Source organism: Aulonocara stuartgranti, assembly GCF_965226115.1.
Source record: "Aulonocara stuartgranti genome assembly, chromosome: 11".
Lineage (NCBI taxonomy): Eukaryota > Metazoa > Chordata > Actinopteri > Cichliformes > Cichlidae > Aulonocara > Aulonocara stuartgranti.
In genome coordinates this window covers 17,819,419-17,842,639 of record NC_138947.1, presented here as the reverse complement: position 1 = coordinate 17,842,639, position 23,221 = coordinate 17,819,419, and the positions used below count along the sequence as shown (strand labels likewise).

The 23,221-nt window shown below is 40.3% G+C and overlaps 2 protein-coding genes and 1 long non-coding RNA gene across 3 annotated transcripts; 2 read left to right on the top strand and 1 right to left on the bottom strand.

The window, feature by feature from the left end:
• The first annotated feature begins 42 nt into the window (after window positions 1–42).
• On the top strand, window positions 43–14,780 carry mtf1 (metal-regulatory transcription factor 1). Its single transcript, XM_082552612.1, has 11 exons — window positions 43–214; window positions 1,434–1,961; window positions 5,053–5,291; window positions 6,651–6,782; window positions 7,038–7,111; window positions 8,628–8,761; window positions 9,248–9,325; window positions 9,525–9,627; window positions 9,712–10,349; window positions 10,595–10,664; window positions 11,327–14,780. Exons 2-11 carry the CDS (start codon window positions 1,497–1,499, stop codon window positions 11,806–11,808), a joined length of 2,415 nt encoding a protein of 804 aa, XP_082408738.1. The 5' UTR covers window positions 43–214; window positions 1,434–1,496; the 3' UTR covers window positions 11,809–14,780.
• On the bottom strand, window positions 14,159–15,433 carry LOC309717779. The gene is made up of 4 exons (XR_014279811.1): window positions 15,301–15,433; window positions 15,169–15,227; window positions 15,002–15,103; window positions 14,159–14,920 (listed from the first exon to the last, which is right to left on the bottom strand). It is a non-coding gene; the product is annotated as an uncharacterized lncRNA (long non-coding RNA).
• Window positions 15,434–15,979: 546 nt separating this feature from the next.
• On the top strand, window positions 15,980–23,126 carry yrdc (yrdC N(6)-threonylcarbamoyltransferase domain containing). Its single transcript, XM_082552246.1, has 6 exons — window positions 15,980–16,244; window positions 19,650–19,845; window positions 20,504–20,618; window positions 20,711–20,830; window positions 21,550–21,680; window positions 22,307–23,126. Exons 1-6 carry the CDS (start codon window positions 16,073–16,075, stop codon window positions 22,374–22,376), a joined length of 804 nt encoding a protein of 267 aa, XP_082408372.1. The 5' UTR covers window positions 15,980–16,072; the 3' UTR covers window positions 22,377–23,126.
• Window positions 23,127–23,221: the final 95 nt, after the last annotated feature.

The window sequence follows — 23,221 nt, the reverse complement described above, 5'->3', positions numbered from 1 at the left end:
GCTAAAATAAATCAACACTAAATATAAAAGCGAAACCCCTTCCCTACAATCATCTTATGGAATTTTTTAACATTGTTATTTAGCGTTAGTTATACATTATTTCCCATAATTCATCACGAATGGCTGCGAGCCTGTGACGTATGGCTTTCTAGGGAGGGGATAGGAAGAAAGTGGTCAACATCCAAAGCATCGGAATAAGGATTAAAATTCAGAGGTAAATTTATTTTAATGTCATTTCCTTCTAGTCGATCCACTTAAACCTCAGTTTGCCACTTTATCACCGGGTAAAATGAAACTGACCATCTTTGCAGGAACGATAAGTAATCTCCACAATAAACGTTTATCGTTAGCCCCTTAGCTTAGCGATGAGCTAAAGTGTTGCTATCCAGCGAAGCTATGAATGTGTAGAGAAATAAGTGGCAGCTGACTTACCTAGCCTAGCCTCTGGCTAACTAGTTCCCATTTAGCTTTCTGTGGCTTACGAGCTGAAGAGAAAAACACTCTAAAGATATGTAACGGCAGATGCAAAATAAGCAGCCTAAGATTAATTTACAGCAGCTAACCAGCGACGTATCAGGCTGGAGACGATGTAATCATGATATGAGATCAGATATCCACCAGAATGCTAGCATCGTAAAGCTAACAACCTCAGTACTGTGACATTAAGTTGTGAGAACGATATTGTTCAGTCAGCTAAAGGTTAACCTTGCAGCCACTGAGTGCCTATAAGGTCACGCTTATGTTTTATAACTGCGCGGCATTGTGTGCGCAGCCATGTAAAAGTTAACTGTCACCGTCGGTTTGAAGTGACAGCTTTCATACGCAGCATTTAACGTTTTCCTTTAGAGGTAACCTGATGAATTTTGATTGATTAGAAGTCACCGAGTAGCTAGGGCTAAGCACCAGCTATCTCATGACATCTGTCACTGGAGTAAGAAAGTTCCAGATCGCGATGTGTAGCTTTAGTTTCTGTGAACAGTGTTTATGTCTCTTACTAAGTAACTACTTGCGGTGATTTCAGTCTGACGTGTTGAAGAAAAAAATTCGCTGCTTTTGACTGACACCCGCAGGTCCGCTACATTAGGGGGTGAACATGTTTAAAACGGGCATTTAATGTAGTCAAAAAAAACCTTATTCTGCCAAAAGCACACATAGCTGTGGCTCTGTCTAGTTATTTGTTGCCAAATGTTCCTGTCTGTCAGCGTGGGGCTACATAGTGACAGCTGATATAGTTTAACTGGGCAGCCCTAGTCAGATCTGCTGCTGAATCACTAAACGCTGATAAATATATTCAGTCTTTATATTGGGCTCAGCTATGAGAAACTATGAGTTTCTGCTCAACAGTGTTTGCTTTTTTCCAATTACAATTTGTAATAATTCAGCTGAGCTATACAACCTAAGAGCGTAAGTGAAGTAGCTTCTTTCTTTTTCAGGGTGAAACATTAACGTGTGAGAGTGCAGTCCTTCTTGCCAAGGAAGGAGAGGCATCAGAGACCATGAGTGAGAATGGCCCTCATACGGAGGTGCCTATGTACTTTGAGGTGGAGGTGGATCAGCTGGAGCGGGATGACGAAGAAGATGACAAGATCCACTTTGGCAAAGACGGTGACCTAATTGCTGAACCTTCGTCATCCTCTGGTCGGGTCTATGACCGCACCACGGTCCTCATTGAGCGGGACCCAATACGACTGGATGAGGAGGGAGAAGAGGAGGGTCACTGTGGAGGGGATGAAGATGGAGTCACCTTCCTAACAGAGGGAGAAGGTGATGGAGATGAGGAGGAGGGATCGCTGGCCTTTATGACAGACCCAGATGGGATGTCGCAGGGTTATGTGCACCACACAATTTCTCCTGACCAGATCCAGTTCACAATAAATCCAGGGTCCACCCCAATGCCACGCAACATCGAGGGGGCTACGCTCACCTTGCACTCTGAGTGCCCAGAGACCAAGCAGAGAGAGGTGAGCAAAAATAAGTGCATCTTGTCCAGCTGTTACAAGACATATGCTTGTTTGGTCATCAGCGGCTCCTCTGATTGGCTCTAAGGTAGTGCACATGTATGACAGATTGCAGTGATTGCTTGTCTAAGCTGTTTCAGTTATTACAACAAATTGCAGAAGAGCAGATGGTTTAAAGATTTTATGATTTTATCCTCTAATAATATAGTGATCTTTTTTTTTTAATCTAGTTTGTCCTGGTGAAAAATGGTGTGCAGTTGAAAATATGTCACTGTGCTTCAAGTTCTTTTAAAGGATCTTCTCAGCAACTATGCAGAAGTTGCCATTCTGTTGCCTTCAGCAGTAACCTATCTTAATTAGCAGAGATGAGCAGCATAGTAAAACCATCTGATAGGAAGTTTGCACTTGTTAACCAGTAGGTACCTAACATAAAAGGTAGGGAGGCACATTGGGGAAAAACATGGTTCTCTTTCCTGTGTTTAATCAGTTGATTTAGATGATATATAGCCTACAGAGCCATCTTTACCACTATTATGATCCTTTCTTTTAACAGTAGTCTATAAACATCTGAGGAGCACAGTTGTGGGACATTTGTGAGAGAAATGTTGCCAGATTCTTGTCTGATACAGGATTGTAGCTCACAACAGCTGTATATTTTTAATTGATGAAAGGTCTGGACTCCGGGCAGGTCAGTTCACCACTAGGACTCTTCCACTTCAAAGCCATGCAACAGATGCAGTAGCATTGTCTTACTGAAATATTTAAGGACTTTCACAAAAAAGACATCATCTGGGTAAAGCATATGTTGCTCTAAAGCCTGTATAGACCTTTCAGCATTGTCTTTGCAGATGTGCAAGCTGTTAATTTCATAGGCTCTAATGTATGACCCACACAATCAGAGATGCAGGCTTTTGAACCGAGTGCTGATAACAAGCACGTTGGTCCCTTTCCTCTTTAGAGGTTGCAGGAAAAATGAGGATGCAACACGACCTGAACAGTTAACTGTGTTCACAGACACAGACTTCTAAAAGTGTTCCTGAGCCCATCCAATGATTTTTGGCCTTATCCCTTGCACACAGAGATTTCTGCAGATTCTCAGAATCTTTTGAGGAACAATATTCTGAAATTGTTCCACAAGTTGTAAATGTAGATTCTTTTGTAAATTGGTGAGCCCCTTCCGTAAAAGAGAGGCAGCTTACTTCTAACACTGCCTCTCTACGATCCTCTTCTTATATCCAATCATGGTATTGGCCTTTTTTTAACAGTTCATCTGATTCACTGCAAAGTGTTGAAAGCGGTTTTGTTGCCCCCATCCTAATGTTTTTATGAAATGGTAAAATGTCTGCTTAAACATTTAGTAAGTTTATTGTGTTCTATAGAAGTTACACAAAAGTTTTTGTTCATTTTACACAGCACCAAGACTTTTTTGGGTTTAAAAGTTTTATAGAACAATAGAATTACACTTAAAATTGACTGCAAACTTTTCAGAGTAAAGCATTATGACTATATTGTCTTGATCATGGTATTTTCATATTTTAAAATCATATTATGTATTGAAGATTAATATACTAGTAAATTTAGATTTTGTTATCATTAGATGGGTGTGGTGCTGGAGCAAATGCCTTATTATTTCTGAATATTATTGGCAGAAACTTTGCTGCTTTTGTAGCCAGTTTTGGTTTGAAAGGTGAAGTTAAGTCAAGGTTTGATTTTATTTGTTAGCAGTGTCCGCTCAGTTTTTAACCCCTTTACCAACTGCAATAATAACAAATATCTAAAGAAAAAGATTTTGAGCAACCCTCTGAATTAAAAGACAACTATATATTTCTTGCAGCAGTATAGAAGCATACCGGGATCTTTTATTGTGTGTGTCTGTATGTGTATGACTTCAAGCCACTTCTGAGAAATGAATTTAAATTTATATTGCACAACAGTACAATATAAAGTGGTGCCACACTCTTCTGCAGGCCTGGAATCATAAATAGTCATGTGCATGCAGGTCTTTGTAATATGTTAAACAAAGCAAATATGAAATATGAATCCCCGCGGAACGCGTGCACTGGGGTGTGGATGGTTTGTCCAATATTTGTTGGCCACGCTAAGCACTCCTCTTTCATAAACCAATTTGTAATGGAGTGGTCTCTTCCACTATGCGTGTGGGAAGCTGGAGCATAAAGTGCTCCCTCGCAATGATCATATTCACAGTGTGGTAGAATCACAATGGTGTGGGAGATAAATGCAGATCTGAGCTGCCAGCTTTAGCAGGGTTCTGCTGTGGGTTTGCGTAGATATTTGCTTAACAAATGATCCCTGCCACACACTAATAACCAGACTGAATGGTTTCAGACTACCATCGCTCAGATTAGCGCTTGTCAGAAGCACCGAAAGCTAAGTCAGCTGTGTGTAACTTTCACTGTATCACAGTTGTGATACTGGGTGTCGTGGAGTTCTGCAAACACTGCAAGGTTCATGCTGAGTTTTCTCTGATGCATCTAATATTCTCACTTGCCTTGCTTTGATTTAAATTGGGCTACAATTCGTTTTTACAAGAATACTAAGAGGATTTAATTTAGTAAATGAGGTAATAGCAGCAGAGGAAGGAGAGTCTCTTGTTGAGGAGGCCAGCCACAAGTTTTCTCCTCCTGGTTTTGTGTTCAATACACTATAGAATAGAGACTGGGCTGCTTTTATTCACAGTGCCCCCAGGATATTTGTGTGAGAGCAGAGCAGGAGACTGCCCCACTGCAATGGACATCGGTGCTGTGAAAGAGAATTGAGGGTTAGTCATCACTGATGTCCTTAATGCTCACCCGCTTTGTGTACTGATGGGAGGTTGAGTCATTAAGTTCAAATCCTATCCAAAAGGCCACCCTGAGTCAGACTGTCACCTCATTCAATGGCAGGGCAGGTTATTATTATTTCTGAGCTGGATTTACTAATTTCTCCCTGTCTTGTTGAAATGGTGTTGTTAAATAAAGTTAAAACGCAGATTAACAGATTTTTTTAAAGAGATTTGATGCAATCCTTTTCTTAGCACCAGCATTATTTCACTATGTTTTAATTCCACTTACCATGTTTATTCTCTCACTTTCAGGTAAAGCGGTACCAGTGCATGTTCGAAGGCTGCACAAGGACGTACAGCACAGCAGGAAACTTGCGGACACACCAGAAAACGCATCGGGGCGAGTACACATTTGTGTGTAATCAGCAAGGCTGTGGAAAGGCCTTTCTCACCTCTTACAGCCTTAAGATCCACGTCCGTGTTCACACCAAGGAGAAGCCATTCGAGTGTGACGTACAGGGCTGTGAAAAGGCGTTCAACACGTTGTACAGGTGAGCCTTTTTTGTTGTCTTTCATGTCGCTGTCTTTACATTGCTGTGGAAACTTGAAGTTTATATGAAGTCACCTTTATCATCACTGTAGGTTCCATTTCAGTTTTGTTAGACTTGATCAAAAGTAGGTTAAGATAATTAGACCTAAGTGTTGGGGGCAGTACACAAAGCGTGATGCAGTAGATGTTTTGACACCAAAAAATGACTCAAGCGACTCGGGACTTGATTAAAAGAGGAACATATTTCAGTCATTCCGTCAGGTCTCTTGTTTGACCACAAGATATATCAGATGTACAAATCAAAGGGCATCCAAGTATCCAGTTTGCACTGTTTCAGTAGCAATGTCATGTGTCTGTGGCTTGATGCTGCTGTGCCATCATCGTAAGCTACACAGGGCTTAGAGCTGTTGAGATTCCTGATCTAACTTTACATTGTAGATCACATTAGTGGTTCGTCATGGTTTGCTTCGCATAATCAATCTTTGCAGCAAAATAAAACTGGTCTTCCTCATTCACTGAAACGCCATGCGTTTCTTGGAAAAGATAAGAAGTATGATTTAAAAAAAAGCACCAAAACTTAACAGAAAATAGAATTAACAGAGCACTGCTTTCCTTTTTACGTTGTGCTACATTCTTGGTTATTAAGACATGTTTGCAGACAAGTAAGCGTTTATTCACCATTTACCTGATCTTAGTGCATCTCCTCGAACAAAAAAATCTTTCGTTCCATTTATTGTATCAGCACGATGGATGCCAAAAACACTCAAAGTATTCTCTCTCTTTCCCTCCAACGTTTACCCAAAAATATGTGTTTATTAGACACTTAATTTTCGTATATGATTTGTTCTTGGATAAAATCTCTTGCACTGAATCCAAAGTATTTCCAAACAACTGATGATGATCCACTTTAAGGGACAAGCTCTTCATGTTCTCCTGTGCCAGACATTTTTTGATTTTTGCTGTATATCTGGTCTTTTGATGTGGTGTTACTCGTCCAGATCAGTCCAGCACTGCACGCTGTGTTGTCCAGGGCACAGCTGTGATTGACTGATGCAGGCACGTGGTCAGGTGCTGTTTTTTTTAGGAAGGGCTTGGTTTGCTTTTGCTTTCCATTCAGTTTGCAGAGCATGCATTTTTAGTATCACTAGACCATGTTCATTTAAATGTGAGAAGCCAAAAATCGTGATTGAGTTTAAAATTCTATTAATAGCCCCATTTCCCGTCTGACTCATCTCTTTCTTTTTTTTTGAAAGATTTTTTTAAATGAAATGATAGCACATGCTGCTGAATGCCACTGCGTTTACTTTGTCCCGCTCATATTTTCCCATTGTGGTTTAATGAAACACTATTTTCTCTGCAGGCTAAAAGCACACCAGAGACTTCACACAGGCAAGACTTTCAACTGTGAATCAGAGGGATGCACAAAGTACTTTACCACCCTCAGTGACCTGAGGAAGCACATTCGCACACACACTGGGGAGAAGCCATTCCGGTGAGCATTTCCTTTTTCACAGCAGGTTTAATTTTCTCCCAGTTAAGGTGAAGGAACTGCTGTACAAAACTTTAAGGGTATTTAAATTTTACTTATCCATATCAACTATCCATTTTTCTTCATATAACGACACAGGGGGGCAATGGGTCATGACTTTAATCTAGAAGGATGATGAAATCCAGCCTTGAATGTTTTTCACTTTGTTTACATTTGATCTCACACTGTTTTTTTGTTTTTTTATGTTTTTGCTTTCAGGTGTGATCATGATGGTTGTGGAAAAGCCTTTGCTGCAAGTCATCACCTAAAAACACATGTACGGACTCACACAGGTATACAGTGTTCTGGTTCACCTCAATTATCTAGGGAAGCTTCAACAAAGATGTATTTATTTAGCTCTTTGCTCTAATGATTGCATGCTTGTTTAGGGCAGGTGAACACCTTTCCTACATGCCAGCTGTCAAACACACAGACAAATACTAGCTTCCCATGTATTTGGTGGGGTTTTTTCCCCTTATATATCAATATAGTAGATCATGTTCAGCTGAACAAGGAATGACTTGAACTGGCTTATGCTTTGTGTTGTTGAAAAAGAAACAATTACATGTACAAGAACAAGCTGTATCAGGATATTAAAATCCAGCTACAGGATTCATTGTACTGTGTCCATTTGGCTGGATTTTGCATATTCAGACTGAGGAAAAAACAAAAGCATGTAGCTTAACAGTGATGACACTGCATAGGTAGAATACTGATTGGGTAATTTACCATTACCCAATCAGTAGCCCCATAAAGTGCTATTTAAGTACCAATGTAACACTTTGTAAAGGGTGTGGAGAGGAAGTACTTCTACTGTTTGCTAATTGGCTGAAAAGGGGACTTTACTGGAAACAAGAGAACCACAAAAAAAAAAAATATCGAAGATCAAAAATACACCATGAAAAGCACAGACATTTCTTCTGCACTTGGTTTCACTTCAGCTATTCGTATGTTATAACTTCATGCCTGGCTGATGCACCAACAGCAGCACAAGCAAGAATAGCCCACAGATTTTTATCACAGACTTTGTACACTGCGTCCATCTAAAAACAGAGCTCTCTGCAGAGAGACGGGCCACCCCGACTACGAAGGTGCTCGCCCTGCTGGCCCATCAATTCTGCTTAACTGACCACTCAAAGCACTTTTAACTATAAGCTTCCTTCACCCAGTCACATACAAGAGCTTTATTCTATACCTAACCTACACCTTTTCTAATCATCACACACACCATATCTTACCCAAGGACACTTTAGAATGAAGCTAGGGAGCAAACCACTAACCTTCCCCTTGAAAGACGCCCCCTACTACCTCCTGAGCCACAGTTGCCTCAAGGTTGAAAACAGGACAGTTTTCATTATTTTTAACGTTTGGTTTTGCTTTACTACAAACAGTTTTGTATGTTTTGACTTCTGTTGTCTCTGCAGCGACTTAGCTTAAGAACCAAGAATTCTGCGAACACAAAGAAGACTAGCTCATATTAAGAGTTGTTTCACATATTTCTAACACTGCCCCCTGGTGACAGTACATAGCTATAGCGTGTGTAAGTCTGCAACGCTAGAGTAAGAGCAGGAAACAGCCATGCTGGTCCCTTGAAAATTTTATATTATTGTGACAAGAGTAAAGCTGACTTTTTAAAACCCATACGGCTGCATTTTTTTGTCACTGAAAAGTCATCATTTTATTAATAAAGCTGCAACTTTGAATTAGGTTACTTTTTCCTGCCAGGAAAGATCTAAATAGTAAAGAATAATAAATAAACGAATCAGTCTCAGTCTGTATTTTCTGCCTTTGTCTCTGCTCATTCTGTAGGGGAGAAGCCATTCAACTGTCCTAGTGATGGCTGTGAGAAGACTTTTAGCAGCCAGTACAGCTTGAAGAGTCACATTCGGGGCCACGACAAAGGACAGTCCTTCAGCGTCTCTCTCACCCATCCACTCTCTGAAGTGAGTCACAGCACAGCGTCTTGTCAGAGTGTGGGCACACTTGGCACAGTTATCGTGTTCTCCATGGACAGCCTCAGGGCTACATAACACTGTGCTCCTCGTGCCATTTACTGTATGCTGTGTTCTGAAGTAAAGTGCTCTTTTGTTGCTTTTCACATAATAAACAGTTGTGTTATAACATCTCATATCACAGGTATTACTACATGGTACATTGACTTTCTACAGAGCATGTCACCATAAAAGTAAAGTATTTAACTTTTCCACTTGTGCAGTGGCCTGTGTTTTTAATGGCAAATGTTTATAGACCAAGTAGATTACATTGTTCTTTCTTTAAAGGAATAGTTGTTAATTATGTCATTATGTAATGGACTACCTTGTATGGTAAAGCCTAGATTTTTACCTATTTTTTACAGTAGCTTTCATTTCCACGACTCAGCACTTGGGGTGGCTACTTTAATCAGGGACCTTTCGATCTCTTAATTGCAGGATGCAAATCACTCGCTGTGCCTCAGTGACTTGAGCCTCATCTCTACAGACTCAGAACTACGAGAGAACATCCATAATGTGAGTTTGAACTTTATTTCACCTTTGTCAAACAGACTGTATTGACACAGTAGAGGAGCTGTCAGGATGATCAGTGAGATGTCAGTTAAAAGATATTTTCAGTCTTCAGTTTTTATATTCACTGTATTAAAATGTCAAGGTTAAAAGTGCACTGAGTGCACTTTTTTAAAGGCTTTTGTTCATTTAAATTTTATTGCAGGCTCAAAATTTGGACCTCAACAATGCCACCCCTGTGAAAATCTTTGAGCTTATGTTCCAGAGTCCTGAAAATAGCATCAGCCAAGATGATGCTCATCCCAGCGGTAAGAATATTTCATTTAAAAATCGACCTGTTTGGGTTTTCTTAAAGTTCTTGTTCTGAGAAGTTTTTTTTCCCCCTTGACCAGAGAACCTTGCTGAGCCCTTCGGCTTGGACACTCCCACCCAACCGGGAGTGACAGAAGCCTCCTCTCTCATCTCTTTCTCTGTCAATCCTACCTCCTCATCTTCTTGTTCACAAAACGCTGCAGTCATGGAGGCTTCTTCCCAGCTCAATCAGAGCTCTTCCTCCCAGACCTCCACCCCTGCCTCCATCACTGCAAATGTTAGCACAACACAGCCTCCTGCTTTCATGCAGCAGATCTCAGACGTGCCACAGGCTTCTGTCCAGCCACAAAACCACGTCACCCCCCAGCAATATGTGGCACTGCCACCAACATTTCTACAGCAAGATAGTACTACCCAGACCACTCCACTACCACCACCCATTGCTACGCCTGCTCCTGCCCCTGCACTGACTGCCACAGCACCAGGTCCTGCTGTTGTTGCAGCTACCACAACAGATGCTCCAGCACCTGTGGCTCAACCTGTGCCTTTGGCCAATAATCCTGGTCCAAACTCTGGCCCTGGTCTGGCAACCACCCCTGCCACTATCACCATAGCACCCACACAGAACCTGCTGCAGCCCAGCTTGGTCATGTCTGACCAGAATCTCCAATGGATCCTTAGCAGTGCCACCAACAGCCAGCAGAACCCAGAGCAAGCAGTGAGTAATGATCCCACACAGAATCTGTTCTCCTCTTCATCTTGTTCACAAGAAAACAAGGTAGCACAAACAAACTATGAAACATTAGGGAAAGTATGGCTTTTAATTCATACACAGTCCATCCCTTTTTGATACAGTCTAAAAAAAAAAAAAACCCCAAAAAAAAGAACATGGTGTAATCATCTTGAGGATACTGATATTTATTGTTAACCCTTTTGAACTTTGGTGTTTTTGTTTATTCACAGCCACATCAAGGAGCTCCAAAAGTGGAAAAGGTTTTCTTCACTACAGCCATACCAGTGGGAGGTAATGCTGGTAAGCCACCGTGAAACCAATCTTGTGCTGTTGACATTGGCCAAAGACTAAGTATTTTAGTGGCATTTGTTTTGCCACTAAAATACTTGGGTTAATGATGATTAGTTAAATAGTATGCAATAGTTACTAGGAAAAGTATTTGGTAATACAAACGCGAAGTTTGAGGAAGGAAATGGCAATCTCAGGCTGAGGCTTGATAGTAACCATCTTTCATTTTTGCTAAATCTTTTTTCCACCTAATTAAATGTAACATTTATGAAATGGGGAGGAAAAAAGTAAGATTCCCTGAACTCTTTTTTTTTTCTTATTAAGAATTCCCCAAATATATTAATATAAATTGACCAGAAACAGAAAATGGGGGGGGGTGGGCTCTAATTAGCAAGTTGAAGTCAAAGATTTTTGATTTGTTAGTGATTGCTGGTGAATTTACAGCTCTTATGGTCCTTAAAAGAACCACTGCCAGGTCTACCAGATGATGGTGTTTTCATCAACGTTTACAGTTCATGTTGCTGATAGGAACATGTGGTCACCTAATCTATTGTAATGTTTCCATCTGTAAATATTGACAGGGTACAATCAGACAGCCTACTTTTGCAGACACCACTGTGGTTTTGACTAATTTCTTTGCATTGGCCTAATCAAACGTAATGTTTCTGTTGTAGGTAACTCAGTCCAGCAGATCGGCCTCAGCCTGCCAGTCATCATCATCAAACAGGAGGAATCCTGCCAGTGTCAGTGTGCCTGCAGGGACTCTGCTAAAGACAAGAGTGCAAAGAGTGCCTCCTCCATCGTTTCAGCCCCATCACAGCAGCAGCCACCACAGCCCCCTCCCCCGCCACTATCAGAGCCTCAGCACCATTCAGCAACTTCATCTTCCTCATGCTGCCCCCCCAAGTCTTCCTCCAAGGTGGGTGAGGTGACACTGGAGGCCCCCTCTTCTTCTTCTTCTTCTTCCTCCTCCACAGCTCAGACTTTCTCCACAATAGTGAGCGGCACTGCCGCCAACCCACCCTCATCTGACGGGTTAGCCAGTATGGACGTCTCAGACTTCCTGTCCCTGCAGAGCCCTGAGACAGCCGCCAACATTGAGGCTCTGCTGCTGGTCGCAGATGACTTCAGCATGGCTACTGATGGCAATCCTTAAAAGAGCTGCCTTTGGAGTCTGGCACCACATGTTTGTCTGTTGCACCCACTCGCCCACAAGCGTCGATTCCACCCACACCTCGAGTCACTCTCCGAAGTTATGCCTCTTCTTTCACCCTATATAGCGTGTGCATTGAAACCCCCCCAGTACCTGCAGTGCATTCTGCTTTGTATGGCACTGGGACAGGTATGGTATATATACAAAGTATGTGTAACTTTTCTGTTGAGTCTCATTGCAGTAGTTGAGTTTTAGCAACTTAAACGCTAATTAATGCAGGGAAAAGGCAGTAGATCCTTTGTTGAAAAGATAAACTCTTTATAATAATCCTCACTCTGAATTGATTGAAATGACCAAGTGTTGTCCAAGCACTGATAATTTAGAGTTTCATTGTCCTGGCTTGAAGGTCACACACCTTAGCAGGAAAACAAAACTCGTCTGTCCTTGTACTGTATCCTCGTACTGTACTACAGGTCCTAACAAATTCTTTAGGCTGGTATGCAAATAACCATAATGCACTGTATATGAGAGGATTTTGCTACAATTTTAATCAAGCATTGCTCCCAGCAAAAATTTAAAGAGCTTGGTCACACAGCTTCCCACGTGGCTGTCTTGTAATATGAAGTGATTTCCTCAGTATTTTGTTTGTTTTCTATGAAGACTAGTGCGGTCCAGATAATGTGATGATTCTTTTTTACTTTTTTTGAGAACCTGTGATCAGATCTGCCTGTCTCTTTAAGCGACATAACGTCAATAAGTTGCCTATAACTTAAACTAACTTAAAATTGTATATGTTAATTTATTTAAATGCCTGATTCTTTCAATATAATGATACTATCATCTTTGAGATAGCAGAAATAATCTATTAATTTATTCCAATCACATGTTTTTTTTAAGTTGAGCTGCTTTTTTGTTACTGAATTGTTTTACCTTCATAAGAACGTAAGTATTGTAAAAACGAGGCACGTGTAGTAGACTGCACAGTCAAGCAAAATATCCTCTAGGATCTGCTTGTTTGCAAAAACTTGCCCACAACTAAACTATAAGGAACTACTGTCAACATCCCATCTTCTTTAGGGTTGTGACCCTCTCAGGGATGCATCAAGTCATAACTGTTCCTGGTTCCCACAATTTTCTCAGACATGCATTTTCCTTGCCGGACGGCCCACACTCGCAGTAGCCCTACGTTTTTGCTGCACTCTTCCCTGTTTATTGCACACTAACTTGTAAAGTTGGTTCTGCATATCGGTTAGGCTGATTTGCGGCACCACTACAGAGTTTTTGTATAAACCTGCTGTAAAGTAGCATTTAAAAGATGGTGTCCTGGTGACAATGTAAATATGGTACATTTTAGTGTAAACATCTTTGAAAAACTTGTAGATTATTCTAGAATTTGTATTTTTGTATAGACTTTTGAATTGCTAACTCTGAGTTTGAACCTAATGTATACTCTGTTCATTCTTCTCCCCGTCACGTTTATGCAGAAGATGTTTTTGCTGTGTTTTAGTTGAATAGTTATACAAGCCGCTGGGTTTCTGTATAGTCCACATTGTAAGAAAATATATGTAATGCATAGCCTCTGGCTCAGAGTATAATTTAACAGTATTGTTTCGCATGGGACACAATGCAATGATGATAGAGTAAAGGCATTATGCCCTGTAAATGACAGTAGAGCTTCTTGGCCTTACAACATTAATTGTTCTGTAAGCCTCCTTGCCTTGATAGCCTCTGCTTTAGTAATCGGCTTGTTGACACTGTTTTCACATTCACCGACTCTCAGGCAGCCATTCCAGCAGCAGATCACACCAAGGCAAAAGCATGGAGATTTTCCAGTTGTGATATTGGGAAAGTCGAATGGGCTTTACCAATATAATACTATAATATTTCAGCATTGACTTAAAAAAAGAAATTAAACTCAGCTATATAACAGATGCAGACATTATGATTCTGCTTTTAATTTCCAATTTGCAGAATCAATCTTTAAAAAAATAAAAATAAAAAAAAGTAAAGTTTTAATCTGGCTCCTCTGGTGTGATTTAGGAAATTTATAGGAGCCACAAGGCAAATTTCCTCCCATAATACAATATTAATTAGATGTCTGGAGCATCCAAATCTGACATTGACTCCAGTGGATATTAAAATAATTCCCACAAAGAAAAAAAAAAATACCACCGGGAGTCGTACCTATTCACCATTATACATTTTCATACAGATCATTGGTGAACCCAACTATGCAATTTTAAGTGTGGTATTTACAAGTTCAGTTACCGACTCAAAGATTAAATGGTTACTTATGCCTCCCATTAAGTAATATTTGCTGCAATATAGCTTTGAGCTACAGTGCTCCTGTATATTTTGCATTGAATGGTGTGAATCTGGACTGTAGTGAATCCATGAAGTACTGTTTCACAGCCACCCTATGGCCTCTGTAATTGGTTTAATATCAGCTGGATTTGCATGTTTAAGTATTTGGCAGTTTTGTTATTTTAATCAGATATTTTCCATTTTAAGCTTAAATATGTTTAGAATTCCATCCAGTTTCATCATTTCGCACGCTTCAGTTTAACATGTGAATTATTGGTTTCTTTCATTAAACAGAGAAATTTTGCCTTTGTCGGCCAAGTTCACGTGGCTAATATTTACATCAGTCTGTAGTGTCAGCAAATCAATTGTGGCGACATTTGTTTGGAAGCAGATTGTTCACAAGTGTAGATTCTTTGGAATTTCTGCCATCAACATTTTCCACCAAACAGGCTATATTTTCCAGGAAGAGCTGGGGCAGGGAGAAAGAGGAAAACGACATGCTTCCAAAGGAATGTCTTGACACCCAAAGAGTGAGGAAATGTTAAGAATTTGTATTTTTTTAAAGAATGTATAATGTGAAACTGTTTGCTTATGCGTTTCATATAAATATGAGTAACTTTCTGAATTGAGAGCAATATAATACTAATAAAACCTTATCCTTGTCACTGAAATGTTTGCTTGGTGAAGCATTTTGTGTTACTTTAATAGAATTCATTCATTTAGTTAGATAGATAGCAATCAGCAGGTGGGAGGGGTCTTCCTCTTCTCTTCATTTCTGGAGTGGTGCGGACACATCCTGGGGGGATTTCCTCTGTAACATTTAACCAGTATCATTTAAAAAAAAAAAAAACAACCATTTGTAGTAGAATTCAGAGACCAGAAGAAAACTCACTTTTAGGGCATGACGCAAGTCCTTCAAGTCATTCTCGATCTTTTTGCACAGGGCTATTTTTTCAGACAGGCCCAACAGTCTGTCCTCGATGTCCTGTAGAGCCTGCGGAGGACGTGTTGGTTAAAATGCCTAGCACCATCAGGCTAAAATGTCATGCTGTGACTCACCTGTCTAGTCTCGGAGCCTGCCTCATCAACGCGCCCAGACGGCAAATCCTCTGCGCAACCTGCAAGTGTTCAAAACATACCTGGACAAACCCGCTGATAACATGAAAGCTGGAGGGCAGCAGGCGACCTTACCAGTTTCCGAGGCCATGAGCAAATACACATTTGTCTTGCAAGCTCAGCGTGTTTCATAGAGGAAGGGCATTCGGTGTTTTTAAGCAGGTGTGCTCATGTGATTTATATTTTACTAATTAGTGAATGGCGAGGGAAAGAACTGCCCAGGCCACTCTGGACATATGTTTCTACCACTGGGGGAGGACAAAAAAGGCACCAATAAGTGAAAGGGTATATTTCGGGGTATAGTTTCCCATTTTTGACTTAACTACTCAAAGTTCTGAGAAATTCACTTGAAGTTAATAATCTGTTTGGGGTTTTTGTTGTTTTTTTCCCCTATAAATAGCAAAAAAAAAAAAAGACATAGGTTTGTTTTTTCCCAGTGAAAGTGTCTCGTATTAAAACATTTTTATTCACTGCTGTTTTTCCTCTTTTTCCGTAAACGTGATGCATTTTATTTTAAAATTTTATTTTTGATATAACCAGGCTCATAATTTTTATTTATTTGCAAAAGGTTAAAAAAAATGAGCTAAAGAATGCAGTTGGCATTCGGTTTAGAAAGATAGAGAGAGAGATATCTCTTTAGAAATGCTATAAGTATATGTCAAGTGTGAAATTATACTCGTTTTTATGGCGGTCATTGGTATTAGTCTGCATTTTTCCGTGCCGCTGGCTCTTTAATTGTTGTCGTCATAGATTGGGGGCGTAACCCGGAAAAATTCTATCATCTGGTCCCACCACAACACGTTGCTCGTGTGAGACAGGGTAGTCCTCCGGATGAACGCTTGATTTTATGAAGCTGGTATGTAGTATTGCTGCTGTATTAGTAAATACATCTAAAGGAGTTCACGGTTCAGTCGCAGCTCGTCGGATCAGTGCAGAGATGTTTAAAGAGCTCAAGACAAAAGTGTTGCGTCTGTTACCGCCGACCTCCAACGGACCGACGGTCCATCGGGACGAGACAGGTACATGTGTCTAACATTCAAAGTGGACGTAGGTCTCGCTTAGTGAAGCAGAGTGTGTTTGTAAACAACCGGCTCTGATTGGCGCTAAGCAACGTAAACACTGCACCATGTTGCATCAGATTCTTGGTTTTCCTGTTATGTGTGACTCACAGCTAACCCGATGTGATTCTAACATCCAAAACTAAGCTCCAGTTAAGTCACAGTAGAGTGAGCACTGCCAGTTAGGATGAACTGCTTACTTTGTAGCTGTTTGCCCAAACTAGAAATTAGTAGCAGAAATTCAAAGTTGTACACCTAATTCTTGTTGTTGTAGTCATTATGTATGCTGTATTCCACTGTAGAAAAAGGAAAACAAAAGTTAAAGAAATTATTAAAAGCCCCAAACTACCATAACGTTCATGCCTCTGTACTGTGTGAAAACCTCAGGTCCTCATCTGGCCCTATCCAAATGGAGTTAAATTACGTATTTTGCCTCTTCGGATACTTGGGTTGAACTTAAGCAGATCCTTTTGACAATCACTGCTTTAACAAGTTTAACATTTAAACAGGTGTAGAATGAAATGTACTAAGACGATGAGTATGCTGACAGGTGTTCTTAATGTTTTGAAACTGCTTCTACAAAAATTTGAGAAAGAATGGGTCTCTGAGCAGCTCAGTGAGTGAGTAGGAAGCCACCTGTGCAATAAGACAAGTTGTCACATTACCTTGCTACTAAATATTCCACAGTCAGCTGTGAGTGGTATTATACCCACTCAGCCATGAAGTGTGATTTTATCACTTCATGGCTGATGAAGTGTGATCACAGTGCAGACTCGGCGGATGCTGAGATGTATAGTGTGCCGAGCTTGCCAACTTTCTGCAGAGTCAGTTTCTATGCACCTCCAAAACTTCACATGGCATTCAGATTAGCTCAAAAGCAGTTCATAGAGAGCTTCATGGAATAGGTTTCCATGGCTGAGTGGCTTACATCACCAAGTGCAATGCAAAGCAATACACTGGTGTAAAGCACGCTGCTACTTGACCCTAGAGCAGTGGAGACGTGTTCTCGGGAGTAATGAATCACATTTCTACATCTGGCAATCAGTTGCCAGGAGAACAGAACTTGTGTGCAATGTGCCAAGTGTAGCGTTTGATGAAGAGGGGAATTATGACGTCTGGTTGGAACTCCTAATGCTTCAGCACACCAAAACAATTTGGACAATTTCATGCTCCTGACTTTGTGGGAATAGTTTGGGGATGGCCTAGAGCTGGGCGATAGAACGATAACGATATGTATCGCGATATAACTTTTACTCGATAGAGAAATTAAGCTATCGCGATAGACCTCGCCGCTCTTGTCCTCTTAAAAAAAAAAAAAAAAAAAAGGTCAGCCAATCCAAATTAAGCAGCGCAGAGCCGAACCAATCACAGCCGCAGCGTCACGTCGCGTGACTTGTTACGTACAGCACAAGTGCCAAGCCGCACGTGTGTTTGTTTGGGAAACAGCCAGCGGGTAATGGAGCCAGCGCGTAATGGAGGAAATGAGTGTGCCGACTAGAAAAATCAACCGAGCGTGACCGAAGAGAAAACAGATGATGGTTCCAATGCCGGAGAGATTGTCGAACGGAAGAGCCATAGAAGTTCCGTAGTGGGAAGGTATTTCGGCTATTTCAAGTCTGACAAAAACAGAGTAGCGTGCACTGTAAATGTGCCGAAAGCAAGTCTGGAAATACAATAAACTGGTGCATGTGTCACACTGTGCGCCACGTTATTGTTTCGGTGAAATGAATTTCTACAATACTGTTACTGTTAATTCTACTCTCTGCAGTGTTTAAATGCTTACATATACACACAGTTACTGTCCCTCCACACATACGACTCTGTTCTGCTTCTATGCCCCAGCTTTGTTTACTTTTTCCCACCGAGGCTTCTAGACTTCTGATTGGCCAACATTTCTGCACGGTTAGGAATCTAGCGCCACCTGCTGCTTTGGCATGTTCATAGCAGCGTTTTCCTTCATTTCTGCCTTTATGTGTGGACGGGATTATTTTTTAAAACGAAAACGGAAAATCTCCGATTTCAAAAATACCCGTGTACGTGTGGACGTAGCCTCAGTCTCTGACTGGAAGCGCTAATTCGTCATTCGGCTTTTGTCAGACTAAAGTAACTGTTAAAACTGTTTGAAAAGCTAAGCTATACAACAAGGAGAGATTGAGAATTTCCCTTTAGTTCTCAGTTTATTTGATATTGACAAAGGTTAGTCAGTTTTGTCTGTTCTTCTGTAAAACAAACTAAGATTTATTTTTAGAATTAATATTTTGTTTCTAAGGGGAATTGACAATTTAGTCTGTTTCGTTTGTTCTATTTTGAAACTTAAACGCTTTAGCGGCTGCCTTTTGTGTAGTTTGCAATATTTGCCTTTATTTATCTGAAAAAGTCTCATGTTCCTTAAGTACATCTACCCTGTTGAACTTATTATGGGAAATAAATATTTAAATAAAAACAAGCTGCTGATTATTTCACATTTTACTTGTGAGCAACGGCACATTTAAATCTTACAAATATAGTTATTTGGCTTATATCGTGATAGATATCGTTATCGCCTGAAATGAAAAGAACATATCGTGATATGAAAAAATCTCATATCGCCCAGCTCTAGGATGGCCCCTTACTGTTCCAACAGGACTGCACACCAGTGCACAAAGCAAGGTCCATAAAGACATGGATGAGCGAGTTTGGTGTGCAAGAACTTGACTGGCCTGCACAGAGTCCTGACATCAACCCGACAGACACCTTTGGGTTGAATTAGAGCAGAGACTGTGAGTCCAACATCAGTGTTTGACCTCATGCATGCACTTCTGGATGGTTAAAATTCCCATAAACACAATTCCCAGCTGAGCTGAGGCTTCTATGGCTGCAAAGGCTGGGCTGACATATTAAATCCTCTGGACTGAGAATGGGATGTGTGTGTGAAGGCAAGCAACAAATATTTTAGCATTATAGTATATAGTGTGATTAGAAGGTGAGATTGCATCTGGAAAGGTGTTACATCACCTGTTCAATTGTGTGAGTAGGATTTCATTAGGTTGCTTATCTATTCACACTTCAGTTGTGTACTTTTGGTTTTGGGTTTTTTTTTAGCTACTTCAGGCGTGTACTTTTTTGGTAGTCAACAAACATATTACACTATACATATTTCTTCCTGTTTTATCGCTCCCCCTAATGTATTTACATTGCATTCACGATAGCTGATGAGCCTAAATTTGTACCTTATACATAAAGGAAAATGAAAGTAATAAAGCTGGGGGAACATGTTTAGAGTAAACATTTAATTTAGATGCCCTAACCTCCTCATACCATCCATTCATACTGTTGTGTCCTTCTGTGGATGACGTCTCATTAACACCCCTTGTTTTTGAACTGCAGATGGTGCTGAAATCCTGAGTTGCACAGTAAAGGCCCTGAAAGAGGGTCACATTGTTGCGGTGCCCACAGATACCATCTACGGCCTGGCATGTCTGGCCCAAAACTCCGACGCCGTCAGAAAAACGTATGACACTAAAGGACGAAACGGACAGAAGCCGCTGGCCATCTGTGTAGGGGAAATTCAGGATATCTATAAGTAAGTGTGCTTTTATTTCACTTTGATCAGGGCACATGTTGTGTAATTGCTTCATTCTAAGTGCAGTCCTCCTCATCTATTTTGCACAAACATATTACTCATTTCCTGAAGAGTCACACATGCATGAGGCACAGATACCATCTCCACTCAAATAACACATTTTACATTTTGAGTGACAGGCACACCTGCTGTCAAAGGACACCTCGGTAATTATTATTCGCAACTTTATTCTGTGACTGTATTTTCTATCACTGTGCAGGCATGTCGCATTTCTTTGAGATTTGTTAAAGCTTTGTGGGATTTAAAGTGAAACAAATTAAATCAGAGAATAGTGGATATTCCCAAAAACTATTCTGGCCTGAAAAACAATTATTTTATTATCAGATAGTTATTTTGGCTATCAGTCATTTGCTTCATTAAAATTCAGAACATGATGAAATGGCCCAAAGCAATTTTTCCACAATGCAAATTGGTGTCGTGACATCATGAGTTCAAAACTTCATTGCAAAAGACAAAACAGGATCAGAGCAGAGAATCAAATAAAACACAGCTGCTTTTTTTTGCAGTGATGCAGTCATTAATGGTCATTTATGTTGTTTTCCTTATAGTTTTGGGAGCTAGATTACACACAAGTATGGTAATGTGATGTCATGTGCAGGTACTGCAAGGTGAAGGTGAAAAAAGAGCTGTTAGGTGACCTGCTCCCTGGTCCTGTCACCCTGGTGTTTGAAAGGTCTGAAGAACTGAACACAGACCTGAACCCCTTTACCTCAGTGAGTTTGCTTCTTTTTCATTGAATAGTGCTGACAATAAATTGTTTGATCATAAGTGTGAATTGTTGTTTACACATCCATGTCTTCCTCAGCTTGTAGGTGTACGTATCCCAGATCATCCCTTTATGAGGCAACTTTGTCAGATGTGTGGGGAACCACTGGCACTCACAAGTGCCAACATCAGCTCACATACCAGCACAGTGGAAGTACATGTAAGTACTAAAGTAAATGATGTTTTTGTTTCTTTCAGTTTCAAGTACGTTAACCTCCTAAGACCCGAACTCTTTCATGGCATGCATTTTTAATGTCTCTTTGCTATTTGAGCTGATTAGGATCTGATGAGTGTAAAAACAAAGAATTATGTTTTGTTTTTGTTTGTTTTTGTTTCTGAGAAAAATGAGATCCACATATGAGGACATTCGCTTTAAATTTCGATAGAGCAGTGGCAGTATAATGTCCTCGTAAGTGGATATCAGGCCCTTGTAGAGCAAAATTTTGTATTTTACATATTTCTTAAATGTGATGTCAGCGTATGTGGACGCCAGGTCCTAGGAGGTTAAATTTCAAGTACACCTACCAGACAGACACAGTTGCCCCAGATTTGCCACCTGCACATCCACGATCCCAATCTCTTTTTCCACCACATTATTAAGGTGCTCTATTGCATTGAAATCTGGTAACTGTGGGCTCCATTTGAGTGAAGTGAATTCACTGTGATGAAAAAATCACTTCACTTCATTCATCTTTCTTCCCCATTATGATACTCTGTTTGAACTTCAGCAGGTTGTCTTTACATGTGTAAATCATTGACTTGGTGCCATGTGATTGGCTGATTAATTATTTGTATTTTTGAGCAGTTGAACAGGCGCACTTAACATAGCGGTCAGTGAGTGTATGTAGCTCTGAATATTGCTGGGTTTATCCTCTTAAGGAGTTCCAGGAGCTCTGGCCCAAACTAGCTGTGGTTGTTGATGGTGGACCGATAGGAGACCAGAGCCGCCTTGGATCAACAGTAGTCGACCTGTCAGTACTCGGCAAATACAGCATCATCAGACCAGGGTGGTAAGTTCATCCAGACGCTTTTTCCAATAGTTTCTCTCCAAGTGAGATAAAACTATCTGATGTAACTGAATGTTTAAGCATATCATTTAAACTCCTTCAGAGAACTTCAGGCACATTTTACAACTGACAAAAAAATTGACTGGAAAAAAAACATTTTCAAACCAGAACTGAGCAAAAGTAAACTGACTGAGTCTGATGTATTAAAATATCCAAAGTAAGCAGTCATACGTTGCTCAAGTCACCTGAATTAGAACTGGAAGTTATTCATATAGCACCAGTTTATTCCATGACTTGAAGAAGGGGAATGCATCCGCACTGACTCACTGTTGCTTTGAAATACCCAGGTGTTTCCAGCCTCTCCCAGTGTTACAGCACCAGCTATAGTATGAATCTCCTAAAACAAAACTTAAATATTGAAATACCCACCACAAAAAATAAGGAGGCATTTTGCAAGAACAAGTCTTAGTTTCATTAAAAAACCATATTTGGAGTCAGTCTGTCGCATCGTGTTAACACTCTTCTTTCTCACTCTGACCCTTACACCCCCTCTGCCCCCAAACCACCCATGTTTCCTCTGAAGTAGACTTGGTACATTAAACAAGAAATGACTTTAATTTTGATTTCAGTGCCCTTTCTTCTACGGTTGATGTGCTCGAGCGCAAATATGGACTGTCAGAGCTCTCTGGGGAAGAATGACCTTTGAACTCTCCACACTCCAAAAATCACGCACAACCAGCTCTGACCCGGGGCTACTTGGGAGAAGATGAATCCATGAATCAGCCTTTGCCGGGGAAGACTGTATCTCAGGAGGACTGAAACTGCTGATGGACGATTTTGTTCCAGTGGCAGCTTCAAAGTCTTGGGTATCTTTCCTTATGTCTTAGATTAGCATATTTTGTATATGTTTCTGTCATTACATTATTTGGGAGTTTAAGCTTTAAACTATCATTTATACAGAAATAGGTCAGCTGTATAGTACTTTAAGTAATGTGGTCATGGGAGAAAGAATGGTTTGAGCCAGCCTTTTCGCAACACGATCAGAACTGTAGTGAACACATTTTAATGGTCTGATTGAATCTGTGTGATATAATAAATCAACTTTATTTAAGGGGGCTGTAAACTGTTTTCTGTTTGTTTGTTTGTTTTTTAATCTTTTTTTTTTTTTTTTTTTTTGGTTTGTTTTTTAATAATTTTTTTTCTGGCAGCGTGAAGATTGCACTTCAATTGTTAGCATCAACACTTGCAGTAAATCCTGTTTTACAGTGTAGACTACTAATACTGGCACATTTGGGTTGTTTCGGTTGGCACATGGATATAATTTGTAGAATTCCTCTCATTTGAATGTTAATAATTGGAGTACATGATTAAATCTTCAGTGTCTGATTGGACCTTGATTAACAGATGGTACAACATTGGCAAATCCACAATAAAATTACATATTTTTTTCCCAGTCTCACAGTTTTCTCCATGCACAAGAAGCTATCTGAGATTTATTTCTGTCTTTATCCACTGGTGTCTGGATTTTCACTCAAAACAGCTTC

What these genes read in the sequence shown, in the direction of transcription:
- mtf1 (XM_082552612.1), top strand. Translation starts at nt 1,497, where the DNA reads ATGAGTGAGAATGGCCCTCATACGGAGGTGCCTATGTACTTTGAGGTG. An exon ending in GCGTTCAACACGTTGTACAG is followed by an intron (nt 5,292 to 6,650) that starts GTGAGCCTTTTT and finishes TTTTCTCTGCAG; the next exon opens with GCTAAAAGCACACCAGAGAC. An exon ending in ACCAGTGGGAGGTAATGCTG is followed by an intron (nt 10,665 to 11,326) that starts GTAAGCCACCGT and finishes TTTCTGTTGTAG; the next exon opens with GTAACTCAGTCCAGCAGATC.
- yrdc (XM_082552246.1), top strand. Translation starts at nt 16,073, where the DNA reads ATGAAGCTGGTATGTAGTATTGCTGCTGTATTAGTAAATACATCTAAA. An exon ending in GGTCCATCGGGACGAGACAG is followed by an intron (nt 16,245 to 19,649) that starts GTACATGTGTCT and finishes TTTGAACTGCAG; the next exon opens with ATGGTGCTGAAATCCTGAGT. An exon ending in ACCTGAACCCCTTTACCTCA is followed by an intron (nt 20,619 to 20,710) that starts GTGAGTTTGCTT and finishes TGTCTTCCTCAG; the next exon opens with CTTGTAGGTGTACGTATCCC.